This window comes from Micromys minutus, assembly GCF_963924665.1.
Source record: "Micromys minutus genome assembly, chromosome: 1".
Lineage (NCBI taxonomy): Eukaryota > Metazoa > Chordata > Mammalia > Rodentia > Muridae > Micromys > Micromys minutus.
This window is the reverse complement of record NC_137969.1, coordinates 119,002,570-119,017,954: the sequence shown is the minus strand read 5'-3', so window position 1 is coordinate 119,017,954 and position 15,385 is coordinate 119,002,570. Positions and strand designations below refer to the sequence as shown.

The 15,385-nt window shown below is 46.4% G+C and overlaps 2 protein-coding genes across 4 annotated transcripts in view; one reads left to right on the top strand and one right to left on the bottom strand.

The window, feature by feature from the left end:
• Positions 1-11,323, top strand: part of BPHL (biphenyl hydrolase like) — a 34,772-nt gene extending 23,449 nt beyond the window's left edge. For 2 of the 3 annotated variants that reach the window (XM_080924249.1, XM_080924248.1), the window contains 2 exons: positions 2,124-2,247; positions 10,956-11,322. In XM_080924249.1, the coding sequence (XP_080780375.1) occupies positions 2,124-2,247; positions 10,956-11,043 (212 nt within the window). In that variant the 3' untranslated portion in view covers positions 11,044-11,322. Of the gene's footprint in view, positions 1-2,123; positions 2,248-10,955 lie in introns of all 3 variants that reach the window. The other variant, XM_080924250.1, reaches the window with a different exon arrangement.
• Positions 11,324-11,383: 60 nt separating this feature from the next.
• LOC308426467 (tubulin beta-2A chain) lies at positions 11,384-15,121 on the bottom strand. Its single transcript, XM_080924234.1, has 4 exons — positions 14,996-15,121; positions 13,653-13,761; positions 13,286-13,396; positions 11,384-12,644 (listed from the first exon to the last, which is right to left on the bottom strand). The coding sequence occupies exons 1-4, from the start codon at positions 15,050-15,052 to the stop codon at positions 11,584-11,586; spliced, it is 1,338 nt and encodes a 445-aa protein (XP_080780360.1). The 5' UTR covers positions 15,053-15,121; the 3' UTR covers positions 11,384-11,583.
• Positions 15,122-15,385: the final 264 nt, after the last annotated feature.

Here is a 15,385-nt window from a genome sequence, read left to right as displayed (position 1 = left end):
AATTCCTCTATTGAGCCCTTTTATTCTTTTATCTTCGTAATTGCTGCAAGAATAGAGTAGCTAAGATTCAATCCTGGGCACATCAGTTATAAAATGCTTGTGTCTGAAGGGATAGTTTAATCTATTAGGCAATCTTTTCCATCATGAATCATCTGAAACAGCAAAGCTTTCGCAATGAAAGGGACTTTGGAAATGTTACATGTCTGGTTTAAGTTCAAAAAAACAAATCCATGCCTTACAGGGATCCTGTTGAAATGCAGTCTCCATGCATAGTAACAAATTTTTAAAATGTGGGGTTTTTTTGCACCTTAAAACAACAGAAAAAAAAAAAAAATGCCACTAAGTCATGTGAGACAGCTCTCCACGACAATGTAAAACTTGCTAAATTGAGAGTTCAGAAACACATCCTGACTAGAAAATCCAATATGGAAATCATCTTAGAGCAAGACTTAGTTCATTTCCCTTCTGTATTTACTGATCTAACAGGAGTCCATTGTCCAAGGCTGTGTGTGCAGGTTTACAGACAGGCACTTGGTCTGACGTGGGTGATTGCACAGCTGTGGGGTCACCTAGGCCTGGGTTTGAGGTCTTGGCTTGCTGTCAGGATGGCTTTGTGTAGTGACTTGGTTTCTGAAGAACATACCGATACCTACCTCATAAAGTTCTTGTAGGGTTTAAGTGAGTTAATATACATTCAGCTGTGGCAGAGTACTAGAGCAACACAAAAGTGCAATTACCATTATTTTTTTAGAAGCATCTAATTTACAAATGTTTGGCAGTTTGGGCTGAGTTAACATGTAAATATTAGCCTAGCATGGTGACACGTGCCTTTAATGTCAGTACTTTGGAAGCAGGGACAAGTGAATCTGTGACACTGAAGCCAACCTAGTCTATAGTAAGTACCAGTCCAGCAAAAGCATGTCTTCTTCCACACACCCCGGCTGTAGCAAGTGGTGGCAGAACTGGCTTTTATCAGCGTCACCTCATGCAGCCGGCAGGTGTGTTCTGCCCAGTGACTGGAGACGAATGGTTCAGGGACCCAGTCCACTGGTGACAGCAATCCCCAGCCAAAGAGAAGGGCAGGGGCCTGTTGCCTGGTGGGTAGTGCCACGTGCACTGGATCCCAGCCAGCTCCGTGCTAGAGCACCTTCCCTTCAGCACAGGTAGAGATGGGAGGAGAGTGAAGGAAGGAGCTGCTGGCTCCGAACCCTTCAGTACTGCTGGCCATATGTGCAGCCTCTTAACTGTCACGGACAACTGTGACTACTGCTGTTTGAGACTGAAGCTCAAGTGGCAAAGACCCACCAAAGTGTGGTAGTCAGGAATGTCATGAAGGCACAAGCCCTGAATAGTTGCTTGTGTCCTCCGTACAGGCTGACTTCACTGTAAAGTCCCCTATCCTGAGGACTGGCTAGGCTTCAGCCACTGAAGCACAAACTCTAGGGCAAAGGCTTCAAATGCGTGACTGACAGGCCGTCTCTGTAATAAAAGACTCGTGTGGGTTCCTTTTGCTTATTTGATTTTTCTATCAGATTTTATGAATAACGACCTTAACTCAAAAGAAGCTGCTTTATTGTTAGTAGAGCATCAACACAAGCAGACAGACCACAGGAAAAAAGAACAAAGCCTAATAATGTTAATACTGGAAGAAACCCCAGATCAAGTTGCTTCCACTGATAGAAAAGCCAAGATGCAGAGGGACGTGTGTCAGTGGACTATTGTGTGTGTGTGTGTGTGTGTGTGTGTGTGTGTGTGTGTGTGTGTGTGTAACCACTAAGATAACAGAAAAGTCTGCCTGGCTTGTTGTGGAGGTTCTGGCCAAGGAGCAAGTGGCCATATTGCTTTGCATCTGTGGAGAGGCAGCCAGTCACTTCTCAAGTCAGAGAGCAGAAAGAAAGAGAGGATAGGCTAGGGTTCCACAGTTTTCTTCAGGTACATGTCCTCAGTGATTAAGGATGTCCCACAGGCCACATTCTAAGGCTTTCATTACTTCCTAATGGCACTTCTCTGGGGACCAAGCCTTTGTTGTCTTCAGAAACATTGATATCCAAAGCCCAGCAGCAGAGCATCCCTGTAGATTGGCTGTGCTAAGGCAATCGACTCCCTGTGGTCTTGTCTCTTAGGTAACATCTGCCGGCACTTGCTGCCCCTGGTCCAGTGCCCTACTCTCATAGTACACGGGGAGAAGGACCCATTGGTCCCACGCTTTCATGCTGACTTCCTTCTCGAGCATGTGAAAGGGTCACGGTAAGTCTCATTACAGCATCACACCTTCTGGGCACCACAAAGCCTCTGAGGAAATAAGAGAAGCCACGGGAAGGAAAAGAAGTGGGAGAAGGGTCGTTTAGGAGACGTTTCTCATTTGGTCAGAGAGCACCCCAGGGTTGAGAGTACCACATGCACAGAGGACATGAGCTCTGAGCTCTGGGATCTTCAGCACGATTCTGGTAAATGTCTTCAGGCACTGTGAGGCCAGTGTGTTCCAGGCACTGAGTTCTGAAACAAAAATATCACTTTAGATTTGTAGCAAGCACTGATAACAACTTGGTATGCCTTGGGATGTTTCGTTCATTTAAAAACAGTAACAACAAAAACATTCATAAAACCAACCCAAGAAAGCAAATTATCCTTTGGTAGCCACCCACGTAAATAGAGTCATATTCTGTATTCAACTCCGAAAGCCTATTTTCTCACTAAAATTATATCATAAAACTTCACAAGTCAGAGCCACCTTATGCGTGCTCAGTCCCTCCATGTGCCTGTGGAGGGACAGTGCTGCTGCTCAGTACACTGAGCACTTAGCTCAGGTCTCTCAACGTCCCCAAAGCCCAGAAGGGAAGCCGGTGCCCTGACAGCTCCTCTGCCTGTGACTGGAATTCTCTGGGATTTAGAAACAAGGGGAGGGAGTGTTTCTTATTACAACAAAATACAATTATATAGCAATTCATATATCTAAGTCTATAATAAGAACTATATGTATGTATTTATAATTTTTTACATTGAAAGACCTCTCTTCATTCTTCACATTCTACAACAGTCTTCTATTTCAGTTCAACCTTGAATTAGGCAAACTCAAGAATATGAGCAGAAGTAGCAACTGCTTTGGGAAGAATGTAGAGTAAGTGAAAGACAAAGGTAGACGTTACACTGAGATTACACTGTGAATAAACTTGGAGGACTTTTACAGAAATGTAGAAGTCCATAATAAATGTATCATTTTCAAACTTCTGCAAAAATATAAAAATATAAGCTGTGGTTGAAACACAAAATTCAAACAGCTCATTTTCTTCTTAATCTCCCGGATGTTTTCTGTGCACCTCTGGACTGAAAATTTTACTTCCTTATAGGAATGTGTTTTCATTTTAATCCCAGATGGCATAGGGGTGCTTCAGACTATCTGAAGCAGCTGACTGATTTGTCCTGTGCTCTAACAAGGGCATGATTTTGCCAGCTAAAGACAGTTTGTGGGAGTGTGTGACATTTGGAATTCTGGGGACTTCTCAGAGGATATATTAAATGCTAGGGCCTGAGAGAAAGGGCTGCTTAGCCAGCTGGTAGCTGGATGTGGTTTGTCAAGTAGTTGTATGCAAAGAGGTAAAAAGAAGAAATCAGATATCCTGATATCAAACCTGCCCTAAGAAACTTGACGCCCCTAATCAGCAGGAAGTAGTCTTTTTTTTTTTTTTTTTTTTTTTGCCTCCTTTCCCTTGTATTTTTTTTCTCTATTACCTAGTCTTAGGGGTTGAAAGGGTGGAAGAAGAGGGGTGGAGAAGAGTGGAAGAAAAACAAAACCCACAATTAGCAAGAACTCCAGTTGCACACCTCAGTTTCTGTGTTTTAACTTTCTACATTTAGAGTGAACAATGTGATGTTTCCACGTAATGTTTGTATTTTCAAGACAGTTTACTTATGCTTCACTGCAAACTCGTGAAATAGTTCAAGGCAACTGATGTTAAACAATGTTTCAAGCCATTTAGTTGGTAAATGACAAGTCCTGGAGTTTCCTAAAACAGCTTTTTTTTCACCATAGCACAACCGCCTCCTATGAACATAGCATTAGACACATGCTAGGTGACCTATTTAATTGTTTTTCTGCTTCAGAAATGACCAGTTTTACTACCCCGACCCTCATTATAAATGCAGAGACTTCCCTTAAAAAGACAAGTTCATTAAATATCTGTCTCTAAAACAGTTTGACCTGGGGCTGCTGTTTCAAACCTATCTCCTAGCAACAGAATACATCAATGTTGAAGAGAAATATGCCCTTCCTGTGCATTTGGCGAAAAGTCATTTTCTTACAGCACTGTCTATTGGAACTGATGGGTTGGAAGTAGAATGTTATCAGCAACAGTTCTCTAAAAACAGTCTGCATTTTCCACTCCTTTTGCTAACAGAGCCTTTTATATTAGGTGGAAACCTATAAGACTGGCTGGCTTCTTTGGGATCCCAAAGAAAGAAAGTAAATTTGGAGATCCACAAAGCCCTGCTGTGCATCTGCTGTGAGGCGGCACACCTTGTCCGACGTGCCTTTCACTGCACTTAAAGCATAATCTCTGCTCACAGGTTTACCAAGAAGCATTTACAATGCACGTATCATATACCACTGGCGCATTTGCTGCCTGGAAGGAGACCAGACTCCAGCTTTGCCAGTCTGTCTCCTTCTCTTTCTCTCTTCACAGGTAGTAGTCTCTCAAGAGCAGAGACTACAGAGGTAGTCTCTCAAAAGCCAAGAGGCCTTTTAGGTAGCTGTGTTTCTCCCTCAGAAGCTCTTATGTAAAACCAATGGTAAGAGCTGCTCTGACTGCATCAGTGAGGTAAACAGACCCTGTCTTTGGAGTCCTCCTGCCCTGACCCTGGTTTCAGGGTTCCTGTCTCAGCCAGACCTCCCTCCTGGCTTACAGGCTTCTGGCCTGTCTTGTCGGCCAGCCTCTGGGTGGAGACTTCCCATTACAGCCAGCCCCAGCAGCTATCTGGAAATCTTCTCAAGTGTTAATTGGCACCCATCAGACTCCAGAGCTGGTGTGAAGAAGTTCTCAGAGGCAGCAGAGCAGTGGCTGGAGAGAATATGAGCACAGCAAGGTGAAGTCACCATGCTATGAACCAGCTAGCTTGGCTGCCTCTAAGGAAGACTTTCAACTCTACAGTTAGAGCATTCTGCAACCACAGGCTTTCCACGTTCAGTTCAGAGTTCACTAAACTACATGAAGTTCTCAACACTTTGTTAAGAATCAGTCTGGGACATAGGAGATGATTTTGCTCAGCTGTAGGCTGATGTAAGCATTCCAAGCATGTTTAAGGTAGACAAGGCTAAGCTATGGTGTTTGGCAATGTAGTTATATTAGGTGCACTTTTTGTTGTTGTTCTGGGGTTTCTCTGTCTTTTGTTTTGCCAGACAGTGTTTTTCTGTGAAGCCCTGGCCATCTTGGAGCTTTCTCTTTAGACCAGGCTGGACTTGAACCCAGAAATTCACCTGCCTCTGCCCCCTCAACGACCCCGGAAGGGTTGAGATTACAAGTATGCACCACCACTGCCCAGGAGATGCATTTTTAATTTATGTATTTTGTTTTAATTTTTTTCAACATTGCTGGGGATAAGGTCAGAGCATTTTGCTCCTAACAAACTCTCCCAACCTCGGTACTGTCAGCACATGGCAGCTTTATGAAGAAATGACTCCATTACAACATGAACATCCATCTTCTCTAGTTCTAGAGTTCAGATGGGGCTGTTGACAGAGTCCCTGCTCCCCAGCTCAGAGACAGTCTTTCCCTGATCCTATGGCCCACTTCGCCTTTTTTATAAGGTCGCTAGTCACAACGGACCAGGATATAACCGTATTTTGAACTAAGTCACTTCTTTAGAGATACTGAGATTTCAGCTTATGAAGGGGGGATGGGGATCGTTCCATAAGTGGTTTTGAGGAGGCTTCAGATCTCAGGGATGAACAGAAACCAGCATCTGTATTTCAGCTCCAGTGGCAAATCTCCATTCCCCTTACTCCCTTCCTGTCTGTCCAGTGTACTTCTCTTTCACATCACAGCTCAGCATCAGCCCCTCAGGAAGCTTCCTTACCCCACAGGCACACGGCTCCTTATTCATACCTTTTTAAACGGCTCTCAGCACGTGATTTGATTTTCATTCCATTGAATATTCTTTCGGATCTAATGTAGCATATATTAAAGGCTCTCTTGCGGGAGGGCGAACATAGAAAGGAAGGAAGGCAGAAAGCATGTATAAAGCAGGAGCAGTAAACACCCAGAGGCCAGACTCTGCAGTGCAGCCTCGTGGTTAGGCAGGCCTGGGAGCCTGGCAAGCAGAAGAGAAGAGGAGTAAAATCAGTGTTTACAGAATGACATTGCAAGGTTGTGTTAGCCAAGGAGAGAAGCTAAGGGAGAAATCTCTGGAACTGAAAGTGTGCTGAATAGCATTTGTAACATTGGGATTAAGAACACTGGAATGCCATTTGACTGTGTGCCCTTGAGCATTGCACATGACATCTCTAGCTTGTTTTCTGGTGTGTAAAATGTAGGTGCTAGGTAGCTTCTCAGCCTTGCCTTCAACAAATTGAACCAGCTCTACTCACACTAGGGAGGGCAATAATCACCTTACTCAGACTATGGATTCAAGTTTTAATGTCATCTCCAAACACACTCAGGTACAACCACAATAACATCTGAGTAAACACCTGAGCACTGAGACCCAGTCAGATTGATATGATATTACCCATGGCTCTGGGAAAGGGCCGACAGGTACATGCTCCCCTTCAGAGTTCTTGATCTTCAGTGGCTTTCCTGGAGGCTGTTAGTGAAGTGGCCATCTAGGTACGTAGTGGGTTGGTTACTATCTTCTTGTCTGGGTCACTGAAGAGAGGGAAGCCCTTTTTCTGCTGCTTTCTTGGCTCTCCAAGTCTAGCCACCAATATGAGATGTCCCAGCCTACTGGAGCAGTGTGAGTTGGAGTATGAAGGTGGAGACAGTTCACACTAGCAACTGAGTTCCTTTACTCAGACAGATATCAGAACAAAATCAGGGTCCTAGAGAAGGGGGAGCCTGATGGGAGGCACTAGCTACAGCCCATGTACCACATCTTGCTGGGAGGTCCCCCCCATGCCATGATGACTTCTCTGTAAACGCTCATGGCTTTTCTATGTCCACCCTAGCTATGAAATAATGACATGGAGACCTGATACATTTATTAATAAGCTTCTTGCATTATAGCTGATCAGGGTTCTCATCTATTCTAACCTGACCATGCTACATTCCAGCAACTTCCCAGACATGTGGTGTTACCTGCCATTTTAGTCTTGGCTGCTCCTGCTCCACTCATCCTCTAGCAACTCTGTATTAACCAACCAGGGGTGATGGAAGACAATTATTACAAAACATTGAGACAGAAGATGCTTGACAATGCCAATATCCAATCAGATCTCTGAGCACAGTAATCAGCATTAGAACACATGCATAAAACATTCCCCAAGACCTCTCCCAGTCAGCTAGAGTCCCCTGTGGCCACGGTTACAGTGTTAACTTCAAATAGAAATCCTCAGGACTGAGACCTTTTTGACTCAAAAGGACCCTTTCAAAGCAAATCTTAAACACAGTTTCTTAAGGGAAAAATCTTCCAATTGGAGGTTTTATGTCAGCCAACAAATGTAAATAAACTGTGCGCCTTGAGTCAGAATATTTATTGATATGCTGAGCTTCGTTAGAACTTTCACAAAGTATAATATATAACAAAACAATAGCAGATACCAATGAAATGCTTACAGACTAGTGCATATGCCTTACATGCAATCTTTCTTTCGGTCTCCATTATAGTCTCAGGGGTACCATTACTACCGCCATTTTTCAGGTGAAGAATAGTGGCTGAGTGGTGGGGGAAGGGAGGTGTAGCTGCTAGTGCAGAGGTCATGCTGCCTCCATAAAGCCCTTCACCCACTGATGACCTCCATAATGTGTGTCAGTCTTGCACTGCAGTTGGTAGTCTCAGGCAGATCTCTGGAGTCTTGGCAGGTTTGTCCTCCACACACCACAGTAGGTAATTCATCCTACAGGCCTAGTGGAAGTGCTCCATCGAGAGTGGGTAGGGGGTCACTGCAGTGACTTAACCTATTTTTTCATGCACAAGCCATGATTATTAGATTTAAGACAATAAACTTCCCCTTGAGTTGTCTGCCTCCCCCCCCCCCCCCAGATGTCTAGTAAAGTCTGGGGCAGTGCCTCTGGCTTCACCAGTTGGAAGAATGTGTAGTTCTCACACCTTACCATTTTCTTAGGGCTTTCTCAAAGGCATAATCAAAAAAAAAAATAATTCAATTTCTGAATAGGGACTCTGCTATGGGCAGGTAGGTTTGCATAGCGCTGCTGTTGAGGGATGAGGAAAGGGTGTGTAACCTGCTGCCTTCCACCTTCATGGTGGACAAGAGCCCCTCACAGAGAACTAGCCACTCATTTCCAGAGAAAGCAGAAGCTCACATACTTTTTCTGGCTAATTCATAGCTTCATAAGACACTAAGAATGCTGTCATGTTCAGAGAAAAGATGCTATAGCATGTTCATTAGGCCCCACCATTGTCAGACAGTGCTCACATCTTCATCTGAAAGCTGAGAACAGGAGCTGGAGAGATGGCTCAGAGGTTAAGAGCACTGACTGTTCTTCCAGAGGTCCTGAGTTCAATTCCCAGCAACCACATGGTGGCTCACAACCATCAGTAATGGGATCTGATGCCCTCTTCTTGTGTGTCTGAAGACAGTTACAGTATAGTCATATACATAAAATAAATTAGAGAGATGGAGGGAGGGAGGGAGGAAAGGAAGGAAGAAAGAAAGTCTAGAATAGGGAGAGTGAAGACAAAATGCAAATATGGCAAGATCAGCATCTTATGCCCCATGACCAAGAGGGGCTTAGTCAGCAGAGCTCAGATGACCACTGGGTGTATCCCAACTTAACAGACTCTCCCCAAGAGCTCCAGAGTCTTTTTCTAAAGACACCACATGCTACAGAACCCCTGCCTTACAAATAGGAACCTTGCAGGGCCCTTCACTGGCGTCTGAGTCACGTATTTAGTGGAGACTTACCTACTAGTTTATTTTGGAAAATGTGATTGTTTGAAAGCCACTCAGTAATGTGTGTGTATCCTTTATTGTCTGGGTAAGAACTGGGTCAGCAGCTGCCTGGCCAAGTGTTTATGCCTGGCTGTTCTGGTCCTGTTCCCAAGAGGATTCACAGTAGTCTGGCTCCACAAAGAGTGAAGAAAGGACTTGCACTAATAAAAGGCATCAAGGAGAATAATTTCCTTTATACTTTCATCTGCCCATCCACCCACCCACGCATTCATCCATCATCACTGTCTGTCATGCATTCATGCACTTACTGTGCACCCATGCATCCACTAATACACCCATCCGGCATCCAAGGTAGTTCTCCCATACTTCTAATATAATGAATCTCATGTTTACTTTCCCAAGATCTAGAGATGTAGAAAAACCGGAGGCTTCATCAGGCTTCACCACGTAGCTAAAAAAGGGATTCACAGCTGTTCTTACTGGAACAGGCAAATTGTCAAAATGGCAGAACAGGTGGCAGCTGAGTTGGCATCTCTAGATGTACTTCAGGATGGTCAGGTCAGGGTTTCTTGGCTTCTGAGCCCATCTTAAGATAAGTGGTCATAGTTTGGCCTGTACTTGTCTGTCACCTCAGCATTCTGGGAAGCTGAGCCTTTTCTGTGTCTTAAAACCTGCAGCTCTGAGCATCCTTGGAACCCCATTCCTGGGTGGTGTGGCTGGATTACCTTTGGGGCTGGAATAACTTATCCCTTTAAAAAAGCACATTTTAAACCTAAATGTTCTTATTACTACTCAGCATTATTAACATTACGGTGGCCCTAGAAGGAACCAACAGTATTCCATTTGATTATCTTGGTTGCCTCATCCCTGCCACTGGCACAGCAGAGTTGCAAGAAACCCAGCAACTTCTGAGGAGGGCTACCTTCCTCCAGAGTCCTCCCACTGAACTGCTGAGAGCATCAGCCTTCCTGCTAAGAAGTCAGCGAAGTACAGAATGTAGTCATTGAAATTTTGCTCCAGTCTAATTCCTTTGACACCCAGTTGTCACTGTAGACAACATGGCTTGAACTGGGGGGCTTCACCGCCTAAAAGCTTTGTTTAAACTTTATTCCTACACTTTAGAAGCTACTAAATAAAGTGGATTTTTAAATTGTATTTATTTTATGAAAGATTGCAAATCAGTCCCCTTTGACTAAAATCACATTAAATGGATAAAAAACCTTTCCAGGACAGAGGAGTCCACCAAAGACATGATGTGACAGCTGCAAAAGTAGTTCTGCACACATGACTGCTGATAAGCCCCAACACCCACCCCAAATTCCTAAGGCATTTTTTCCTTGTCTGCTGGCTGCACTCAGGCTTGCTCTGCACTCTGAACAGGACAGGATGCTTTGGAGCCTTGGATGAAGGCTGCTGCTGGCTGAGAATTTCTGTTTGACTTACCCACTATAACTATACAGATACCAGCCCCCTCCCACCACAAAAAGGACTCACCTGTTCAACTCAGTGAATTCTGACATCTCTTATTCTTGCCGTCTTTTGAATATTCAGGGTCACAGACAATCACTGTCACCCCTATTAATTTTTAGTCATTTTCTCAGTAGTCTCTTAAAAAACAAGTTGGTTAAAAATGTACTTTTTAGGTTATTACCAGATCACTATCTCCATTGTTTTCCAGTCAACCCATTTATCTCATGTGATTCCAAACATATTGTCACTGTTCAGTGAGGACCTAATGGTTTACCTCTGGGGTGGCCAGAACTTCCAAGGATGTTCACCCTGACATTCACGGTCTTGGAAACTCTATTTGGTTCTAGAAGATTCTCATGAAATGCTGAAGAGGAGAAAGCATTTTTAATATTTTAACTGATCAAACCTGTGCTTTGTTTCATAGGTTGCATCTGATACCAGAAGGCAAGCATAACCTACACTTGCGCTTTGCAGATGAATTCAACAGGTTGGTAGAAGACTTTCTACAGTGAAAGTCCAGGAAAACTCTGGTGTCTGGCAGATTCTGTACTAAAGGATCGTGTCATTGCCTGTTACCTGGATGCCCCAAAACACCTTTTCTTGTTCTTTGCCTCAGCTCACAGACAGGCCTGCCAGGCTTTCTACCTTCCGGGCAATGTGACTCTGCACAAAGGAATAATAGCTTACCCAAATCAGGTTATAGCTTCAGTAGCTGCAAAAACATGAACATTAGAATTTTTAACATTACTTTCAATCATTGTCTTAAAAGTAAATTCTTACCATGATTTGTTTTCAAATAAATTTTATGGGGAAAATTTAGTGTTCCTGTTTGCTATTTTAGGAGGAGAAAGGGGTCATAGACTTTATACACATGCTTTTTTATTCATATAGATTTCTGAGACAATACTTTAATCTTGAAAGGAGGTTCACACTATTACATCAACAGTGAATTTCTGACAGAGGCAAACTGAGCACCATAATTTACAAATAGAAAGACCATGCTGGAGGACAACGGAAGTTCACTAAGAGTGCACAATGTATCTGGTAAGTCCTTAAGCCTCATCCTCGCCCTCCTCCTCCTCGAACTCGCCCTGCTCATCAGCCGTGGCATCCTGGTACTGCTGGTACTCAGACACCAGGTCATTCATATTGCTCTCCGCCTCCGTGAACTCCATCTCGTCCATGCCCTCTCCCGTGTACCAGTGCAGGAAAGCCTTGCGCCGGAACATGGCCGTGAACTGCTCCGAGATGCGCTTGAACAGCTCCTGGATTGCAGTGCTGTTGCCGATGAAGGTGGCTGACATCTTGAGGCCACGGGGAGGGATGTCACACACGGCCGTCTTCACGTTGTTGGGGATCCACTCCACGAAGTAGCTGCTGTTCTTGTTCTGCACGTTGAGCATCTGCTCGTCCACCTCCTTCATGGACATGCGGCCGCGGAAAATGGCAGCCACGGTCAGGTAGCGGCCGTGGCGTGGGTCACAGGCAGCCATCATGTTCTTGGAGTCGAACATCTGCTGGGTGAGCTCGGGCACTGTCAGGGCTCGGTACTGCTGGCTACCTCTGCTGGTCAGAGGTGCGAAGCCTGGCATGAAGAAGTGCAGTCGTGGGAAGGGCACCATGTTCACAGCCAGCTTGCGCAGGTCTGCGTTCAGCTGGCCTGGGAAGCGCAGGCAGGTGGTCACTCCACTCATGGTGGCTGACACCAGGTGGTTGAGATCACCATAGGTGGGCGTGGTCAGCTTCAGGGTGCGGAAGCAGATGTCATACAGAGCCTCGTTGTCAATGGAATAGGTTTCATCTGTGTTCTCCACCAGCTGGTGCACGGAGAGGGTGGCATTATAGGGCTCCACCACGGTGTCAGAGACCTTGGGTGAGGGCATGACGCTGAAGGTGTTCATGATGCGGTCTGGGTACTCTTCTCTGATCTTGCTGATGAGCAGGGTCCCCATGCCTGAGCCAGTGCCTCCCCCCAGTGAGTGGGTCAGCTGGAAACCCTGGAGACAGTCACAGCTCTCTGACTCCTTCCTCACCACATCCAGGACAGAGTCCACCAGCTCGGCACCTTCTGTGTAGTGGCCCTTTGCCCAGTTGTTTCCTGCACCACTCTGGCCTGGAAGAGAAAAGTATTAGACACTTAGGAATCCAAGGTAGTGTTGTTGGACTGTAAAGAAAGTAGAAGACCTGGCCTTAGAAAACATTCGGAAGTCCTTTAGATACTCTTTAAAGAGAAGGAAATATTGTCAGTGTGTCAGTGGCCTCAAAACACCTGGGGATCATAATAAAGCAAGGATGGAGTTGAGAAGGAGGATACATTGTAACAATATTCAGCAGCTTCTAAAGCACAGGGCACATTCTGTAAATACCCTTAATTAGGTATAATTAGAAGACAGCTCTAAGCATTTGGGCTACAGCTTGGTCACTGAAGTGGCTACCTGGCATCAGCAGTCCTTTGAAATCCCCTGCAGTCTGTGATGCCTTCTTTGAAGGCTTTCATCCTTCCCACCCCCACCTCACCCCGCCCCCAGAGGCTGCTCCTCACAGAAGCCTTACACAGTCTCTACAGGCCCACTCTCTCCTCTGAGCTGTCAAGAGTGACCACAGACCTGACCTTGTCAGCTGCATGGGTTAGGCCAGGACTTGTGGTCTGTGGGACACAAGCTCAGCTGGATTCTGCACACAGAACTGTAAAGGCCACGGCTGCTAGGAAGGGAATGAGTCATCTGGCCAGCTCTCATGGAGCATGACACATACCAAACACAAAGTTGTCTGGCCTGAAGATCTGGCCGAATGGTCCCGACCTCACTGAGTCCATGGTACCTGGCTCCAGGTCCACCAGGATGGCCCGAGGTACGTATTTGTTGCCTGTGGGAACAAGAGATGACTTGAAACTGGGTTTCAGGAAGGAGGTGGATGAAGCAAAAGGATTCATTTCAGAAACCCAGCATTGAGACAAAGGAAGAAAAAGAAAATGGAGACACAAAGCAGGCAGAAGTCCTCAGAACTACAAAACGCTTTAAAAAAAAAAATGAGCATGCAAAAGGCATTTCCTTGTCTGCATGCTGGTAGGCTGCTTCCTCTGCCACAGGGTGGAAAGCAAGACTGACATCCCAATGCTTACCAGCAGCTTCATTGTAGTACACATTGATCCTCTCCAGCTGCAAGTCACTGTCGCCATGGTAACTGCCAGTGGGGTCGATGCCATGCTCATCGCTTATCACCTCCCAAAACTGAAATGAAGACAGTCACATCGTGCTTACGATCTGTCACCCAGAAAGGTCTTGGTCAGACAGCAGGTGAGAACCTAGCGAGCTGCTGGCCTCCATGTATTGGGGCGGCAGCAGCTGCTGCAGCCTAGGGTCTTGGGAATGCTCAGTACATCGGCCATATTATGACACAGATGCAGGGCTGGGAGGAGCCTGGAGGAGGAATGGGCACAGCTGATCTCCCAGAACTGCAGAGGCGGCTGCTTTCTATCACTCCAGGCTAGGCTGAATGTTACACATACAGGCTGATGGCCGGGAAAGGCAGAAGGGAAGATCCGGTGCCCCGCCCCCTGTGCCTCCAGGGATCAATGGCTGCTGGCACAGACTCCAAGACAGCTTTCAACCGCCCAGTTTTATACCACTGGCCTACATATTGGCTTTGGGTATTGACCCTGGCTAGGAATGTTAGGGGATGGGCAGTACAATTCTGAGAGGGCAGCTCCAGGAAAAGCTGGCCGTCCTCAGGGTGCAGCCTCCATTGTGACCTGGCAGCAGGAAAGGGAGTGGGGAGATTGGGTGGGTAATATGGCGTGGTTGAAAGAGACCATGTCCTTGTACAGGCACCTGCCCACACCCATGTTAAGTGTCCATTGCTGTCTCCCCACTGCTGTTGGGTCTCACTACCCCCCTTCCGAGTCTCACAGAGAAGAAAGGAGTCCATTGCGTTTTATGTTACATCTAGATGAGCCCTTGTAAGAGAATTTGTCTAACACCCTAGTCTGTTGGCCCAAAGACACGCCTCTGTAACATCTGTCAACCCAATGACACTGCATTTTTTCATTCAAATGACAGACAAAAATATGTGTATACAAATTACCTTTGACATGAGATTTTTCTCAGTATATGTAGTGACCCCCAACCCAAATTTCAGAGATGAAAAAACCCAGAGTAATGTCAGCTGCACCCCGCAAAGGGCTGTGTCCTAAAGCAATGAAATGGACCTTGATTTAAGACGCTGGTCGCACCCACCATGGCAGATTGGTTGGCTTTCAGGACCGGCTCTCCAGACCCGGCCCACCCAGTAGCCAGCGGCGGAATGCGACACCTACCCGGGCTCCTCTGCTGGATCCCCTAGGCTTAGCCTGCCTCCCAACACCACCACCACCCCCTGATCCACCATCCCCTGATCCCCACAGAACCTTGGGACCCCGGCCCAAGGGGGCGACCTCATCCATTTCCTCCCTAGGGGTGCGCCCACCTTTGCGCCGATCTGGTTGCCGCACTGGCCCGCCTGGATGTGCACGATCTCGCGCATGGTGCTGGCTGTAGAAGGGGTGGAGGCGCTTTCCCTCGGAGCAGTAAGTGGACAGAGGGCTAGCGAGAGCAAAAGACCAGTCGCCCTCCCCCAGCTCTGCCTTTTATACTCGGGGACCGCCCGGCCGCGCTGACGTCATGGGGGCAGGGCCGAGGGGCGGTGCGGCGGGGACTGCGGCACCGCGAGAGGGAGCCGGGGCGCGGTGCGAGGTGTGGGGCACCAGGCCGTATTCAGCGTCTCAGAGTTACTACGCCCCTCGACCAGTCCTGCTGGCTTCCTCTCAGTGTCCACCTGAGCTGTTTGTCTACTGTCGAGACCTTTAGGTTACACTTC

What these genes read in the sequence shown, in the direction of transcription:
- LOC308426467 (XM_080924234.1), bottom strand. Translation starts at nt 15,052, where the DNA reads ATGCGCGAGATCGTGCACATCCAGGCGGGCCAGTGCGGCAACCAGATC. An exon ending in GCAACCAGATCGGCGCAAAG is followed by an intron (nt 13,762 to 14,995) that starts GTGGGCGCACCC and finishes TCTTCATTTCAG; the next exon opens with TTTTGGGAGGTGATAAGCGA. An exon ending in GTACTACAATGAAGCTGCTG is followed by an intron (nt 13,397 to 13,652) that starts GTAAGCATTGGG and finishes TTGTTCCCACAG; the next exon opens with GCAACAAATACGTACCTCGG.